The 18,106-nt window shown below is 43.4% G+C and overlaps 1 protein-coding gene across 1 annotated transcript; it reads right to left on the minus strand.

Moving 5' to 3' along the window:
* Window positions 1-6,346: 6,346 nt before the first annotated feature.
* Window positions 6,347-6,991, minus strand: LOC124261994 (rhodopsin, GQ-coupled-like). Its single transcript, XM_046696381.1, has one exon. It carries the CDS (start codon window positions 6,989-6,991, stop codon window positions 6,347-6,349), a length of 645 nt encoding a protein of 214 aa, XP_046552337.1.
* Window positions 6,992-18,106: the final 11,115 nt, after the last annotated feature.

The following is an 18,106-nucleotide window of genomic DNA, read 5'->3' on the forward strand; positions in this document are numbered from 1 at the left end:
ACTGCCACGTGTGCGATGGCCCACTGAACGGCGATTCGGTGACAGATCACTGCCATGTCACCAGTGAGTACAGAGGCGCCGCTCACAACGCGTGCAACCTCAAGCTCAGAATCAACCCCAAAACGATCAACATCCCCGTGGTCTTCCACAACTTGAGAGGGTACGACTCTCACTTCATCATGCAGGCCATCGCGAGGGTCGACGGCAACCTGACGTGCATCCCCAACAACATGGAGATACATCTCCTTCAGCCTGAACGGCCTGAGGTTCATAGACTCAGTTCAGTTCCTACTGTCGTCTCTCGATAGTTTGGTCAAAGCCAACGATACCTTCCCCATCACTGATTGATACACCGACGCCGAGACTCGGCCCCTGCTGATGAGGAAGGGTGTTTATCCCTACGAGTACATGGATGGCTGGGCCAAGTTCGCCGAGACCCGACTACCCCCCATCGACAGGTTTTACAGCAACCTGACCGACTCGACAATCACCCAAGACGATTACTCGCACGCGATTAACATATGGAATAAACTGGGCTGCAAGAATCTGGGCGATTACCACGACCTGTACTTGAGAACGGACGTGCTCCTGCTGGCCGACGTGTTCGAGACGTTCAGAAAGACGTGTTTCAAGCAGTATCAACTCGACCCCACATGGTACTACACCAGCCCCGGTCTCTCTTGGGATGCCTTGATGAAAAAGACCGGAGTTAAGCTGGAACTCCTCACCGATTACAACATGCACCTGTTCATCAAGAAAGGATTGCGAGGTGGGATTTCCATGGCAGCCAAACGGTACGCAAGAGCCAACAATAAGTACGTGAAGGGCTACGATGCTAGCAAACCCATTAACCATCTCCTCTATCTCGACGCCAACAACCTGTATGGTTGGGCTATGAGCCAGTATCTACCCACCGGGGGGTTCGAGTGGGTGCCTGAGATAGACGTCATGAGCATACCGCCGGATTCGGTGGTAGGTTACATACTCGAAGTTGACTTGGAGTACCCAACAGCATTACATAAGTCACACAACAGCTACCCCCTGGCCCCAGAACGTTTGATGGTGAACCCGGACTGGATGTCTGACTACCAACGGAGGGTGGGGGGTAATAAGCTAGCCAACGTCGAAAAACTCGTACCCAACTTGATCAACAAGACCAAGTACATCGTTCACTATCGTAACCTGCAGCTGTAACTGTCGCTGGGTGTGAGGCTGACTAAAACCCATAGGGTTTCGACCAGAGCCCGTGGATGGAGCCCTACATCAGAATGAACACGGACCTGCGAAAGCTGGCCACCAGTGACTTCAAGAAGAACCTCTACAAGCTCATGAACAACTCGGTGTTCAGTAAGACGATGGAGAATTTGCGAAAATGCGTGACCGTGAAGCTGGTCCGGTCTAAAGAGGAAGACAAGCTCAGGAGACTGATAGCCAGCCCGGCATTCAACCGGAGCAAGATATTCACCAACGATCTGCTGGCCCTACACATAAGGAAGAGCCACATCAAGTTCAACCGGCCCGTCTACGTTGGGATGAGCATCCTCGACCTCTCCAAGCACCTGATGTACGACTTCTACTACAACGAGCTCAAGAAACAGTACGGCGACAGATGCGAAGTGCTGTACACGGACACGGACTCCCTGCTGATGGAGATTCGAACTGAAGACGTGTAGGAGGACATGACAAAACACATCCATTTATACGACACCAGTGACTACCCCAAGGACCATGCCATGAACAGCACCGTTAACAAAAAGGTCCTCGGTAAGATGAAGGACGAATGTGCCGGCACGCCGATCGCCGAGTACACAGGCTTGAGGCCTAAGATGTACTCTATCCTGAAGGCCGACAACGGCGAGATCCGAAAGGCGAAGGGTGTCAAGAAGTACGTGGTGAAACAACGCATCAAACATGCCAGATTCAAGGAAGCCCTGTTCAAGACCCGCACCTTCAGGCATCAGATGAACACGCTGAGAAGCGATGGACACAAGATATACGGACTGACGAGAAACAAGACTTCCCTATCACCGATGGACAGTAGCGTGGTGAGCCATCGACATCAAGAGACATGGGAAAATTGACCCAAGAACATAGGTGTCTATATACGATGTCACAGAACCAAAGAAAGTTTGAGGCTATTTACTACAGCCCACGTGGGTACTGGAAAGGAGCTAGTGCCATACACAAGCTTGCCAAAATGGCGAGAGTACCCCCAGACGAGGCCAAAGCGTGGCTTGAAAAACAAGCCCTGTGGCAGATCTATTTACCGGCACCACGCTACGTGCCTCGAAGAAAGTTTGGCATTGCCGTACTCAATAGCGTCCACCAGGCCGACCTCCTGTTCCTACCCCACGACAGGAGGTACAAGTATGCCCTAATCGTCGTTGACGTTGCTAGCCACTACAAGGAAGCCGAGCCCTTAACCGCGAAAGATGCGGCCCAAGTAGCCCGCGGATTCGAGCGCATATACAAACGCAGTCCGCTAACATGGCCCACAGAGCTGCAAGTCGACCCCTGGCGGGAGTTCATGGGTGCTGTGTCACAACTGTTAGCCCAGCACGACGTCCAAGTCAGGCGTGGCGCGGCCGGGGCTCATCGCAGCCAAGCCATAGTCGAGAGATTCAATCGGACTTTGGCCGAGCGCTTATTCGGTCACCAGTATGCGAAAGAGATGGTCAACCCAGAAAAACGATCGACGGAATGGGTAGCGCGCTACCTCAGGTGGTGTCGGCTATCAACCATGAAACCACCTGTCTCACCAGCAAGAAACCGGCCGCCGCTATCAAACTGAAATTAGTGATAGCCGAACCGGCGCTTGACGTTTTTCGAAAATGGCATGCATATCTATACATGAAATGGTGGTGGGATGTGAATCAACCAGAGCTGCTGTTAAGCCTTTTCAGTAGTACTGAAGTGCACCACTTACAAAAGATTGAACATCAAATAATATAGGAAAATATCGGGCGTTCATGGATCTTGTCAGCAGGTAATATTAACAGGCCAGCCATAGTCTTGGCCACAGGGCAATGGTTTCTACGCGTGATTTGCAGTTCCCAATTCCGAGTAGATTTAACCGTTGAATCTGACCTCAAAACGTATTGTTCTTTTCTCTTTTGTCACTAGTTGGTAGGTTTAACTCGAATACATGGTTCCCACCTACATTTGAGACAAGGAACAGGATATCAAATCATTTGGTGGGAGTGATGGTGAAGCAGACTAGCAGGACGCCCACTGGACACTCCAGTCGCCATTCACAGGCGGGAGCACAGGGGTTCTATCACTTTACTCCCGATACAACGGCCGTCTCATATAATTAATGAAAAGAAACAAACTAATTTCAGTATTTATTCATTAGGCAGCGACAACTTGTAAGTTTGACCTGCATGTTGCCAGGGCACAGCCGGATACACCCACTGATATGAGCACCACTATCCTATCCCAAGCAATGACGCCCAGCTGACGAGGTCGTTGCTGCTGTCACGAAGGTCATGTCAGTCCCTGATCATAAGTGAAAATTAGACGTGGATCATCGTCGTCTGCAAAATAGGAGCAAGCAGTAAAAGGAATGATTACGATGGAATACTGAGGAAACGAATATTCAAAAGAAATTAAAAGGCTGCATCTAACTATTAGACATGCGATATTTTACACATGAATACAATTCTAAATCGGGCCCCAAGGCCACACCTGTAAAATATGAATTGGGTAAATTCTGTAAACTGTTTGTTTTATATTTTGACGTGTCCCAGGTGTGGGAAAAAAAGAAATTCAGCCTTCATCGTAATACGTCGGGGAAACCAATGAGTGGAGGTGAAGTGATGATCAACACAAATTGAGGTGATTCTTGATCCTAACTCTATTGCAAAGGTTTCTGGCGCACCGAAGGGGCGCAACTCTGTGCAGACGACTGGGCTGCCACAGCCCGAAACCAGCTGATTCGTCTTTCTACATTCACATAAGGTCACTTATATTGCGCTAAACTCCACGCCGCGCGGACGTGCTCAAATCGCATTCAACTAAAAAGATAATCAATTGTCAGTGATGAGTCTATATGCCATATTTAAAAAGGCCGTCAAAAGGAAGGAGCTCGTTTGATAAAAGGTGAAGAGCGTGCCATAGCACAGCAGTAGTGTTTAAAAGATCTGGTACCAAATGTCTTCAACTTGTAGGGAGTGTACAGAAAGCTGAATGAAGGTTGATACATGCATGTCACAGAGCCGAACATGGGTATGGTGGCATCAAATTTGGCATGCCAAACAGCGATCACCGATATTACGTGAAAACTTCCTACATGATGGCTGGCATGTGACCAAGCCAGCCATCCTACAGTCCAATGCATAGTGATAAACGCCTACCACGTTGTATATGGTGCAGCCAAACTAAATCTGGGAGATTTGAATGGTGTATCGGACGTGACGTGAAGTGAAATTTATTGACCACCCGTTATAATTTGCCCCTTGAACCATGCTTTACTTTGAGCAGCGTTTCATTTACCTCTCTGTATTCCAATAATATCACCGTGGGGGACATAAAACAAGATTCACACATTTAATCTTCAAAGACCGTAGCCTGACCCTTATGAACGATTAGAAATATACATAAAAAAATTTGGACACCATAAATTGGTGGTGTGCAAAAGATAGACCTTGCCTCCTTTAGTAACACCAAAACCCGAGTTGTCTCGAGAGAGTTGTGTTGCACGTTCGAAATTTACAAGACAGGTAGAGTCATTTTGCATTGAGGGCAAGCTACACCAATTCATTCGAGCTATTGTTGTTCCATTTACTTAAAAACATAATCAACATTACACTTAGGTGACAAAATAACTGTACCTACCCATCGGGTGGTTCGTGCTCGCCAAGTTGGTTGACACATCGCTCTCTCCCTCTCCCTCTCTCTCCCTCTCTCTCTCTCTCTCTCTGTCCCCAAACAGTTTTTATTGGATTTAGGTCAGGGCTATAGCTTGGCCAATCTAATAATGTCATATTTTGGGTCCGAAACCAGGCCTGTGAATGCTTTGAATGATGTTTTGGGTAGTTGTCCTGCTGGAAAATCCAAACATTTCCATAGAACACGTGAGCAGATGGAAGTAAATGTCCCTCGAGAATATCTGTGTACCGCTCACTGTTCAACGCCCCTTCAAATACACAGAGGGGCGTTGCCCCTAACACAGATATGCCACCCCACACGTTAAATTTCGGACTGTACTTTGGGCGCTGATACAAAGGTTTATCAGTTTGTTTGGTCCAGAATTTCAGTGCATTAGGAAACAGCCACACAGAACTTTCAACTCAGAAAATCACATTGTCCCAGTTAAAATTTCTATGCTGTAAGCACCAGCTCAACCTTCGCTCCTTTTGTCCAGGTTTCATGATCGGTGATGGAATTCCCCGACTTTTCTGCCAACCCATTGCATGCAGCTCAGTTCTAATTGTCTCCTTACAGACAGCCACAGTTCCTCTATCAATCATATCCAGCCTTAAGTTTTCTAAACTCCTTCGTTTCTTTTTAGAAACAAGAATACCAAGCCGCCTCCTGTCACCGACAGTCAATTTTCTGGGCCTACCTGCGCCTCCCTGGTGCTCAATTCCATATCCATTTGCAATATTTTTCAAAACACGATAAACAGTGGACAAAAGGATGCCTGTTCTACTTGAAATCACTTTAGCTGATCTGATGTCCTTGTTATAATACTCTAAAATCAACTTCCTCTTCTCTAAATCATCCATACTGAGGATCACTGAAAATGTCGTCTGCTAGCAAGTAAACAAAGGGGGATAACTCTTCACAAACTAGTGAAAAAGGATTAACGGAGTTGACTCTCTTTAATGAAACCAAGCACTTGATAGCTGGTCAAGGTTGTTTATACTAGAAATCCAATTAAACATATTTCTAAAATTCTCAATAATTTCTGGTCATACTATATCTACTTGAGGATGCTGTAACTTACTTGTATTTGTGTAGAAGGGAGGCGGCACCACACTGTTGCTCCTCTTCATGAATCGTTTTAACGCATCACTATATTCCTTCATTTTGTACGTGTAGATGAACAAGTTCAAACATGTGCCAGCAAACGGTGACAGAAATGTGGCCTGTTTCCAGTAGTGTGTTTCCACAACGACCGCATCAACAAACCGGACGGCGACAACCGGTACCCATGATATGACGTTAAGCACTGCGATATACACAACGACCATGGGGGGGCGGTGGGGTAGCCTAGTGGTTAAAGCGTTGGCTCGTCACGCCGAAGACCCGAGTTCGGATCCCCACAAGGGTACAATGTGTGAAGCCCGCCGTGATGTTGCTGGAATATTGCTAAAAGCGGCGTAAAACCAAACTCAGTCAGTCAGTCAGTCACAACGACCATGGACTTGCTCTCCTGCTTGGCGATCCCGAACTGCTGGTCCCGCTTCAGATGTCTTCTACTGACAATATACACACGCAGGTACACGAGGAACGTGATGACAACAAGACAGATGAGAACTTGCAACTCCACGATGAGAACCAGCTGAATGTTGTCCTTATAAGATGAAGCCACGAACCCGCGAAATCCCAAACACCCAAGTAACGGCCGTCGCAGAAATGTTTTCTTTATGGTAACATGTGGTTCATAAATAAACGGAAACTGTATACCTACAAATCTTTCAATGGCAATGATAGAAATATTGTTCAGTTGCATATTTATGCAGAAGTAGAGGATGAACAATCTAACATGGCGGAACATCAAGTCGCAGAAGAGACTATTGTAGAAATCAGTGACTAAGTATATAGGGAAACCGACAAGACCGTTCAGTAAGTCACTTAGGGCAAGGTTGGTGAGAAGTAGATTACTTGGTTTACGCAGAGGACGTATGGCGACGAAGGCGGCTATGATGATGCCGTTTCCGACAACACTGACAACGCTGACAATCGCACCGATGATTGTGAGAGCGACTAACCATTCTCCAGCAATTCGCTCAGGTATCTGACACAACTTGGTGCTGTTGACCATGGCGACGTTCAGACTACACTTCATACAAACCACCTCCAATCTACGTTAAATGGTATTTTCATGTTCGGAGGGCTGAAGTAACGCTTTGTATGTACACAGCAATATGTCCGATGCGTCCTTAAAGTCTTGAAGTCGAGTACTCGGGTTACACAGTGGGTCAGTTCAAATGAGGGCCACGTTCATAAGAAGTACTTGCAGGAGGATCGAGTACTCGATATATATGGTTTATAGCGTTGTGCTATACAACATTTTGACGTACACTGCGCACTCCACACAGCCCTAGACTCCGTAGTCTGCCATATACAGATGTACAGATATTCACACAGTGTCAAGCTGGACGAACAAATTCTGAGAGACACCGGACACCGGTTTCATACAATGGAGTCAGGAGGTATCTTATATCTAGGATGTATGAAAGTCGGACACCGGACAATGGAGTCAGGAGGTATCTTATGTCTTGGATGTATGAAGGTCGGACACCGGACAATGGAGTCAGGAGGTATCTTATGTCTTGGATGTATGAAAGTCCCTTGTCACCTTTGGTCGGACACCGGGCAATGGAGTCAGGAGGTATCTTATGTCCTGGATGTATGCAAGTCCCTTGTCGCCTTTGGTCGGACACCGGACAATGGAGTCAGGAGGTATCTTATGTCCTGGATGTATGCAAGTCCCTTGTCACCTTTGGTCGGACACCGGACAGTGGAGTCAGGAGGTATCTTATGTCTCGGATGTATGAAAGTCCCTTGTCACCTTTGGTCGGACACCGGACAGTGGAGTCAGGAGGTATCTTATGTCTCGGATGTATGAAAGTCCCTTGTCACCTTTGGTCGGACACCGGTTTCATACAGTGGAGTCAGGAGGTATCTTATGTCTCGGATGTATGAAAGTCCCTTGTCACCTTTGGTCGGACACCGGTTTCATACAATGGAGTCAGGAGGTATCTTATGTCTCGGATATGTGAAAGTCCCTTGTCATGTGGTGGTAAAACTCTGAAACACTATGTTCTTGAATGCCTAAACCGATGTTAACAAAACAAATTCGAAGCATTTGGTTTTTTTATACAACTTCGAAATATCAACTTGTCTAATATCGTCTCAGAAAGCATAAAACCTAGAGAGCTGGACTTGTCGGAATATGGTTTTATTTTGGACTGACCAGACAATGATACACCTGACATGGCAGTGTTACATATGTACTCTAGTCTGTGCAGTGTTCCACGTGTAAAGTCACGTGCAGTTTACAGTTTGTATCACATGTACTCTACCGCATGTACTCTATTACATGAACTTGCCATATGCACTGTACCACGTGTACTCCACCATATGTACTGTACTGTACCACGTGTACTCCACCATATGTACTGTACTACGTGTACTCCACCATATGTAGGGTACTGTACCACGTGTACTCCACCATATGTACCACGTGTACTCCACCATATGTACTGTACCACGTGTACTCCACAAATGTACTGTAGTGTACCACGTGTACTCCACCATATGTACTGTAGTGTACCACGTGTACTCCACCATATGTACTGTACCACGTGTACTCCACCACGTGTACTCCACCATATGTACTGTACCACGTGTACTCCACCATATGTACTGTACACGTGTACCACGTCCACCATATGTACTGTCCACCATATGTACTGTACCACGTGTACTCCACCATATGTACTGTAGTGTACCACGTGTACTCCACCATATGTACTGTAGTGTACCACGTGTACTCCACCATATGTACTGTACCACGTGTACTCCACCATATGTACTGTACCACGTGTACCACGTGTACTCCACCATATGTACTGTACCACGTGTACTCCACCATATGTACTGTACCACGTGTACTCCACCATATGTACTGTACCACGTGTACTCCACCATATGTATGTACTGTACTCTCACCATATGTACTCCACTCCACCATATGTACTGTACCACGTGTACTCCACCATATGTACTGTAGTGTACCACGTGTACTCCACCATATGTACTGTACCACGTGTACCACGTACTGTAGTACCACGTACTCCACCATATGTACTGTACCACGTATCACATATGTACTGTAGTACCACGTGTACCACCATATGTACTGTATCCATACTCCACCATATGTACTGTACCACGTGTACTCCACCATATGTACTGTACTGTACCACGTGTACTCCACCATATGTACTGTACCACGTGTACTCCACCATATGTACTGTACCACGTGTACTCCACCATATGTACTGTACCACGTGTACTCCACCATATGTACTGTACCACGTGTACTCCACCATATGTACTGTAGTGTACCACGTGTACTCCACCATATGTACTGTACCACGTGTACTACTGTATCACGTGTACTCCACCATATGTACTGTACCACGTGTACTCCACCATATGTACTGTAGTGTACCACGTGTACTCCACCATATGTACTGTACCACGTGTACTGTACCTCGTGTACCATATGTACTGTACCACGTGTACTCCACCATATGTACTGTATCACGTGTACTCCACCATATGTACTGTACCACGACTCCACCATATGTACTGTACCACGTGTACTCCACCATATGTACTGTACCACGTGTACTCCACCATATGTACTGTACCACGTGTACTCCACCATATGTACTGTATCACAAGTACTCCACCATATGTACTGTACCACAAGTCACCATATGTACTGTATCACGTGTACTCCACCATATGTACTGTACCACGTGTACTCCACCATATGTACTGTACCACGTGTACTCCACCATATGTACTGTACCACGTGTACTCCACCATATGTACTGTACCACGTGTACTCCACCATATGTACCTGTACCACGAGTACTCCACCATATGTACTGTACCCCTAATTTTCTTTAGAGGCTACTCACGGGATCGGGTGTTCAGACTCGCTGACTTGGTGGATACATGTCCTCGTGCCCCATTTGCATAGAATAATGCTAACGACGTTAGCCACTGTATAGACTCCATTAGCTACATACCGTGTGCACTCTATCACGAGTAGCCGCTATGTATTTACCACTTTTATCACCAGGTGTACACCACCGTGTAAGTCCTACCATGTGTGGTTAAGGACGTGTAGTCTATCATGTGTACACCCCTTTCTTAGTGACACTTGTATTCTACCAAGTGTACTGACCCACGTATACTCCTATATTAGTTGTACTTTATAATGTACTCCATGATGTGTACTCTATTGTGTGTAATCGAGAATATGCGGTGATTTATTACATTCCTGGTTAGAATGTGTATTCAGCAACCGTTGTTTGTCGAACTTGGGGTGGGGTGGGGGGTTGTCAGGCTCGCAGACAATCACGTAGATGAATGGGTTATCTGGTCCCGACTAGATTCTTTACAGACTGTCGAGGTATTGCTAAAATATTGCTGAGTATGGCGATAAACAACAAACAAATCAAAATATACACCCACTTAATGGTTTTAAAGGAAACAAATTCACATCAACATGTCTTCGTATAGATTGAAATTTTATGTGTGTTTTTTTAAAGGCCTTTATTTAAGATATAGCACCTCGGCAACACTGTGGTTATCGCCTACTGATGTGAAATAACTGAGGGAAACTGATTTTGATATGCTTTACAATTTGCTTTATCCTTTGTTGTAACCAATACAGGCCAACTTGCACGTATTTGGCTACAGGTCCAAATGACATGAAGAAAGGTGACAAAGAGATAGAAACGGCCACCTGTAAGATTTTACCCATCAAAGTACAAGAGCCTTCATCAACACTTTTCGATGTACATTCGGCTCATGTCTTAATGATTCTCCGATATGATCCTTATATTGTTGATAAGAAGTTAAAGGCTGTTAAGGTTATATCAAATGTACCACAAACAATGAAGAGCAACCATACGCTGTAAGCTGTGATCATCAGTCGGTAGAATTCCGGCGCACTTCCGTGTTCAGATGAGAAGCATTGTGTATGAAACAGGTGTCACGTGGTCACAAATGTTCCACCAACTCATGAATGTTAGTACACTTAGCCCTGTAGGCTTAATAGTACTATACACACGTATGTCAAGGATCTGAAACTCTCCTTGCCACCACTTTTATTTTTTCAAGAGGTTAATATCCGATTTGCCAAAATAGAAATAAAAGGCTATTTATTTCGATGGGGAATGAGTGAGTGAGTTTAGTTTTACGCCGCATTCAGCAATATTCCAGCTACATGGCGGTTGTCTTAAGTAATCGAGTCTGGACCAGATATATTTCAAAATGCATCTGGTATATAAATCGTATGTTCTTTATTTGTAGTACCCTGAATTTAGGCTAATATTTTTCCCTGATCATGCTCTTAAGTTCTCTCAAAATGCTTTATGAGGTCCGTGATCAGGTTCTCTGGTTGAAATGACCTTTTTCATTGACATCATACTTGTTCATATGAGTGAGTGAGTGACTTTAGTTTTACGCTGTACTCAGCAATATTCCAGCTATGGCGGTTTGTAAATGATCGAGTCTGGGCCAGACAATCCAGTGATCAACAGCATGAGCATCGATCTGCGCAATTGGGAACCGATGACATATGTCAACCAAGTCAGCGAGCCTGACCACCCGATCCCGTTAGTCGCCTTTTACGACAAGCATGGGTTACTGAAGGCACATTCTAACCCGGACCTTCACGGGTCACTTGTTCATATAGTAACGATGTAATTGGGCCCGTATGTAGGTCACAGCACTTCGCGAGACCTTAGTACTTTCGTTGACAAACAATGTTTCATACCTTTTTGAATTGTCTCATGGATTTCAGCTGACAGTAAGGAACCGGTAATCTTTGAGAATAACAAATTCCCGATGTAACCATCCCCAAATTAGCCAACTATTACGACTGTCAACACATGTGACAGCCAAGCATGGTTGTACACTTGGTCCGGTCTAGTAAAGTCATATTTGGCGGTCGCGCAATTGGGAACCAGAACTGGCTCTTGAATATACGCTTGATACCGGAAATCTGGCACCAGGAGCAAGTCATTGTTACAGGTCATTGGTTCCCTCCCTCTGCAATCAGTTTGCGTTCTGCTGTTTATTTTGTTGACAGTTACATAGACAGATTCTTTAATACAAATGCATAAAATCGGTGATTTACAATGTGATTAGGTTGTCTGACAAAACATCCACGTGCACAGTTTGAGATCGATTGGGTCATTGGATGAAGAGATATTTACAAAAAAACGGGTCCACATGCATTTCATGCCAAACTATACAGGAAAGCTCTCTATGGGGATCCAGTAAAAGACCAAGTCATTGTCTGTGTATGTACACAGACAATAATCTCGCGAAGGCATCACTGAAACTGTAAAGATAATGTGCCCTTTCCTTATAGGCTAGTGTCTCCAGAATGCAGTTCATTACATGTATTTTATTGAATAACAAAAATGTGATTGAGCACTTGTTTATGTTGAAAAAAAAATCCGATTTAGTAAATATTACAAAGAGATGATGATTTTCAACCAAAACCCCAGCTCCCATCCACAAAATCAAATGGTTTCTCTCTCAGCGTTAGATTTAAAACTTTAAACAGGGTCACGGACGGATAACGTTTTCAAAATGTTCTGAAATGAAAGTACATTCTCCAAATTGTCATAGATAGAAAGTGATATTCAGTCATTAACAAACCCGCAGCCAAGAATGGTTGAACGAGATAAACGTGCAGGGACGTGTCATCAAGGCACGTGCACCGGGATAGCACGGACTTCACGTGGCTAAGACACGTTCGCGTGAGATGAAACATAACACAAGCGACAGACACCTGGCATCTACATGTATACAGAGTTAACATCGTATACATTCATATACCTACTGGGGTTACACAAGTATTGTTCTGAATGGGGGAATTATGAAACGCATACTTTTATTTTAATGGAAGTTCTATTATTGTGATCCAAAATTATAGGTTGTCACATTTAGTAACTCGTAGTAAATAGATTTGAACCCGTGAAGATCCGGGTTAGAATTGGTCTTCAGTAACCAATGCTTGTCGTAAGAGGCGAATAACGGGATTGGATGGTCAGGCTCGCTGACTTGGTTGACACATGTCATCGTATCCCAGTTGCGTAGATCGATGCTCACGATGTTAATCACTGAATTGTCTGGTCCAGACTCGATTATTTACGGTATATAGCTGGAATATTGCTGGGTGCAACGTTAAACAACAACCAAACCAAATAGATCTGAATAGGTAGTGTGATGTTAATGTGAATTTGTGTAGTTGTAGCTAAGGTGAAGTAGTTTGATGCTTTCCGGGCTGCGTGAGATCCAGATCTCCATGGAGACGTGTTTGTAAAAGTAAACTTATTAGCACTAGTTTGTTTGTGACTTTCTTTGGGAAATTAATGCATCCCCGGCGTGCTTGTTGCTCTTTTCTATTTAGCCATCCATAACCTGTATGTGTTTCAGATCCCCATTCTCATCTAGCAAAAGAGCGGGCAGGCGATTCCTTTTAAGAAATAACAATGAAACTATTTTTCATTGATTGTGTCACTTACTTCTACAACATTTCATAGGTTGATAAAAGTATTTTGAATGAATTTATGACATACATAGTTACTCTGATTTGCACACAAGTATACATGTACTCAAGAAAATTTAGAAATTTGAGACCCACATAATGTGTACTCGCTGGGTAATTATTTTTAGTTTGTTTTTGTGGCACACGGCAATGAAATGTAGTCGTTTGAACACGGTCTTAGCGACTGGCGTGAAAAAAAATTATCATTAGGCACGAAACACAACAATTACGTGAAACGAGTGTCGTGATCAAATTGGCAATCGCACGTGCAGTGGAATGCATGCACACTGATATTTCTAAACAGGAAAACGCATCAAATTGCAAGTTAATTATAAGGCGAGTATCCCTCACAATTCAGCAACGTGAACGTGCCACGGATGGGCAAAGTACTGTCCAGTCTGAGGATTCGTGTGCCAGAGACTCCAACCTTCATTAGCAGACATTTGTTCAGGTGCAGAGCGTCCACGCATACCATCAGTAATCAGCAGCACATCGCAGCGAGGTGTCTGAGCCAGACGACCATAGACAGGACCTGTCGTGCTCAACGTGTGCCATCGGTCCTCAATCATGCCAGTTTCAACCAGAACCAATGAAACAGGCTTGGCCGACGACAAGGTACGGGTGTAGGGATGGAAGTTGGGCCGACGACAAGGTACGGGTGTAGTGATGGAAGTTGGGCCGACGACAAGGTACGGGTGTAGTGATGGAAGTTTGGCCGATGACAAGGTACGGGTGTAGCGCTGGAAGTTGGGCCGATGACAAGGTACGGGTGTAGTGATGGAAGTTTGGGGAATGACAAGGTACGGGTGTAGGGATGGAAGTTGGGCCGATGACAAGGTACGGGTGTAGTGATGGAAGTTTGGGGAATGACAAGGTACGGGTGTAGTGATGGAAGTTTGGGGAATGACAAGGTACGGGTGTAGTGATGGAAGTTTGGGGAATGACAAGGTACGGGTGTAGTGATGGAAGTTTGGGGAATGACAAGGTACGGGTGTAGTGATGGAAGTTTGGGGAATGACAAGGTACGGGTGTAGTGATGGAAGTTTGGGGAACATCATGCACGGTGTTATGTCAAAAAGTTATCTTATGGTTACGACCGTCGTAACTCCTATATTGTAACATTGACTTACGACAGTCGTAGCGCTACGACAGCTTTGTGAAACTGGACCCGGGACCCTGAACAACAATCATGTGAGATCAACCGCTGGCACCAAATGGTCCTCAAATCATTACGCTCCACCCCTAAATCAGTCAACCTTACGAACATTACACCGTAACATAACATAACAGAGCCGGCATGCACTTCAGTACAAATTCAGGTGAAACTCAGCACAGCCCCGTACGAGTCAGGAACCAGCCGGCGCTGTTCCACCAGCCGTTGTCACCCCTCGGTATGAAGTGTAGAAATTGAACAATACTACATGATACTTACTTAAACAACTTTTTCCGTGATCGATCATAAAACGTCAGATGTCAATTTCTGTTAGGTACAGAGGTTTCAGGACCATATGTCTTATTTATGTTTTGTGCACTTATCCCTATATCGAGTTATTTAATCATTCATCGTTCTCATTTGAACCAGGAGACTGTCACACAAGTTTAAACGCCAGCCCTTCTGCAGCTACATGATTGTGGACAACGCTCCGCCCCCTACGTCAGTTCTGACCTGTAACATCTTACACCATGTTGACGTTATGGACTATCCTTCCCGTTCCCCAGACTTGAACACTGTCGAACACATCTGGGATGCGCCTGGAAGACAGCAGATGAAGCAGCCCCAGACCTTGAAAAAACTTGTGCATGCACTTGTTGACCAATAGCTGTTGCTGTCATGGCTGCCCTTGGAGGTCACCCTCGTAATTGACTTCTGTTCTAGCAGTTTCATCAGTATAGAGTTTTGCGCTTGGGGTCATAAAACGGCATGCATTATATAGCTGTGCCAAGGAATTGCGCTATTCTTCCGATATTTCTTAAGAAATAACTTAAAACACTTGGGCTGCAAACTTCAGTGTCAAACGGAGAGGTGCAATACACAAATGTCATATTGATTATGGCATTCAAATCTCACCAATAACTACAGAATAGCTACAAACTTAGAAAAATTTGTTCTACCAAAACTTTAAAAAATATCAATCGAAGATTTTTCAGATTTGGAAAATAAGTTTTTTTCTAAAGGAGAGCTACAGTGCCAAGTTCTGAGTTTCTCATTTTTGCAAGAGCTTCGTTGATTTACATACTTGATTTTAGAAACCTATAAATGGAATACATTTCAATGGATTGTTTTCAAATTTGGGGGTCACCTTTTATATCTATAGGGGTGGTGTAGTGCAAAATTGAATTATGGTATTGTTAATGCATCAATTATTTTCACAATTTGCATCCGTTGAACTCGGGAACCACGACAAATATGTTCAACCAATAACTTTTAAATCATTACGCTTGTTTTCAGATTAGGGCGACGGCTTCTTTGATCATAGCAAAAGAGCAGTGGGGATATTTTTATTTTGTCAAGAGTTAACATAATTCATATATTTTGAACTCATCGCAAGTTTGTTCAACAAATAGTTGGGAGTCACGGTCAGGGATATCAGAGAGCACTGTTTCCATTTTGTGTTTGCTCTTCCGGTAAAATGACGCAGCAACTCAATGGTCTGTATTGTTACCTGGGTGATAGCAGCAGTAGATATATTTTGTGGGATCCGATTTAACAAGTGTCAAGTTTTGAATTCGGTTGAATATATCATGGTAAGTTGGTCGTGATATATATAGTGGTTTGAACATTTCAAACAATTGTTTACATCAACTAGCAATGATGTAACGGAGGATGTAAATGCTGGCAACGAGAGTACTAATGTACGTACAAGCACACCAACTGACTTTGACCCATTGACTAATGATATTCTAGATCCACCTATTACCAGACAAGAAATTATAGATAGTATAAGACACTTAAAGGTAAACAAAGAAGCGGGTGTTGATGATATATTACCTGAATTTATTAAATATTCTGAAGATATCTTATTACCTTTCTTTAAGTTGATTTTTAATGTTATTTTAGAGAGCGGTAATTTTCCATCGACTTGGATTATTGGAATTATTATCCCAATTCATAAGAGCGGGAACATTAATAATGTTGATAATTATAGAGGTATAAATCTGTTGAGTATATTGGGAAAGGTTTTTGTCTATATCATCAACAAGAGATTGACTTTTAGGGCAAATACTTTTGATAAAATAGATGAATCCCAAGCCGGCTTTAGGGCAGGATACAGTACTGTCGATAATATCTTTATACTTAATTCAATTGTGCAGAAGTGTCTAAATACAAAGGGAAAGAAAATGTATGCTTTGTTTGTCGATTTTAAGAAAGCGTTTGATTCAATACAGAGAGAAAAACTTTAGGGGGTAATGCAAAAACATGGTATTAGCCCTAAGATGAATAGATTGCTGCAGAAGATATATGATAATGTGAAAGTTTGCATCAGAAATAATCATGAAATATCAAATACCTTCAATTGCAATGTTGGGCTTAGACAAGGCTGTATTCTGAGTCCATTCCTGTTCTCAATGTTCATTAATGAATTTGCTTCGATAATACAACAAAATGGTACTCATGGTATCCAGTTACATCCCTATTTGACACAATTGTTTCTATTGTTGTTTGCCGATGATATGATTCTGTTTGCGACTGTTGTTTGATTACAAAGGCATATTCATGGGTTGGAACATTATTGCAATGAGGCAGGATTAACTGTTAATTTTGAGAAAACTAGAATAGTCGTATTCAAAAATGGGGGCAAACTATCTAAAACGGAAAAATGGTATTATAAAGGAGAGCCGCTCCAAGTCACACAATCATATAAATACCTTGGAGTCTACTTCACTAATCGTCTTGGCTTTTCAGCACATGCTAAATATTGTTCCACACTAGCCAAAAAGGTACTTATTGGGGTTCTCAAAAGTATTCACAAACTCGTAGATATTGATTATCATTCTTTTTTTCAAAATATTTGATACAAAAATCCTTCCTATTCTATTGTATGGTTCAGAGGTATGTGGTTTCAATAATTTTGACGTAATTGAGAAAATACATTTATATACTTGCAAGAAATTCTTAGGAGTGAAAGTAAGTACACCTAATGCCATGGTATATGGAGATTATGGAAGATTTCCCATACACATTTTTGCTAAAGCTAGAATAATAAAACATTGGATACGTCTGTTATATATGCCATCTGATAGATACCCTAGACAGTGTTATGATATGATGTTAATGTACGATAACAACGGGAAGACTAACTGGGTGACTAACATTCGAGAATTGTTAAATACAATAGGTTTTGTGGAGGTATGGCAAAGGCAAAATGTTGACTTTCATACAAATTTTGTGAATAATGTTACTCAAAGGCTCAAAGATATATATACACAAGAATGGGTAGGAGCACTGTCATTGTCAATTAAATGTTTCTATTATAGAATGTTTAAATTCCATATATACAGAGAGAATTATCTGCTCTCACTAAATATCAAGAAATTTCGAAAGGCTTTTGCTCGGTTTAGGTGTTC

This window comes from Haliotis rubra, unplaced genomic scaffold, assembly GCF_003918875.1.
Source record: "Haliotis rubra isolate DU_JTF1 unplaced genomic scaffold, ASM391887v1 Scf12, whole genome shotgun sequence".
In the NCBI taxonomy this organism is placed as follows: Eukaryota; Metazoa; Mollusca; class Gastropoda; order Lepetellida; family Haliotidae; genus Haliotis; species Haliotis rubra.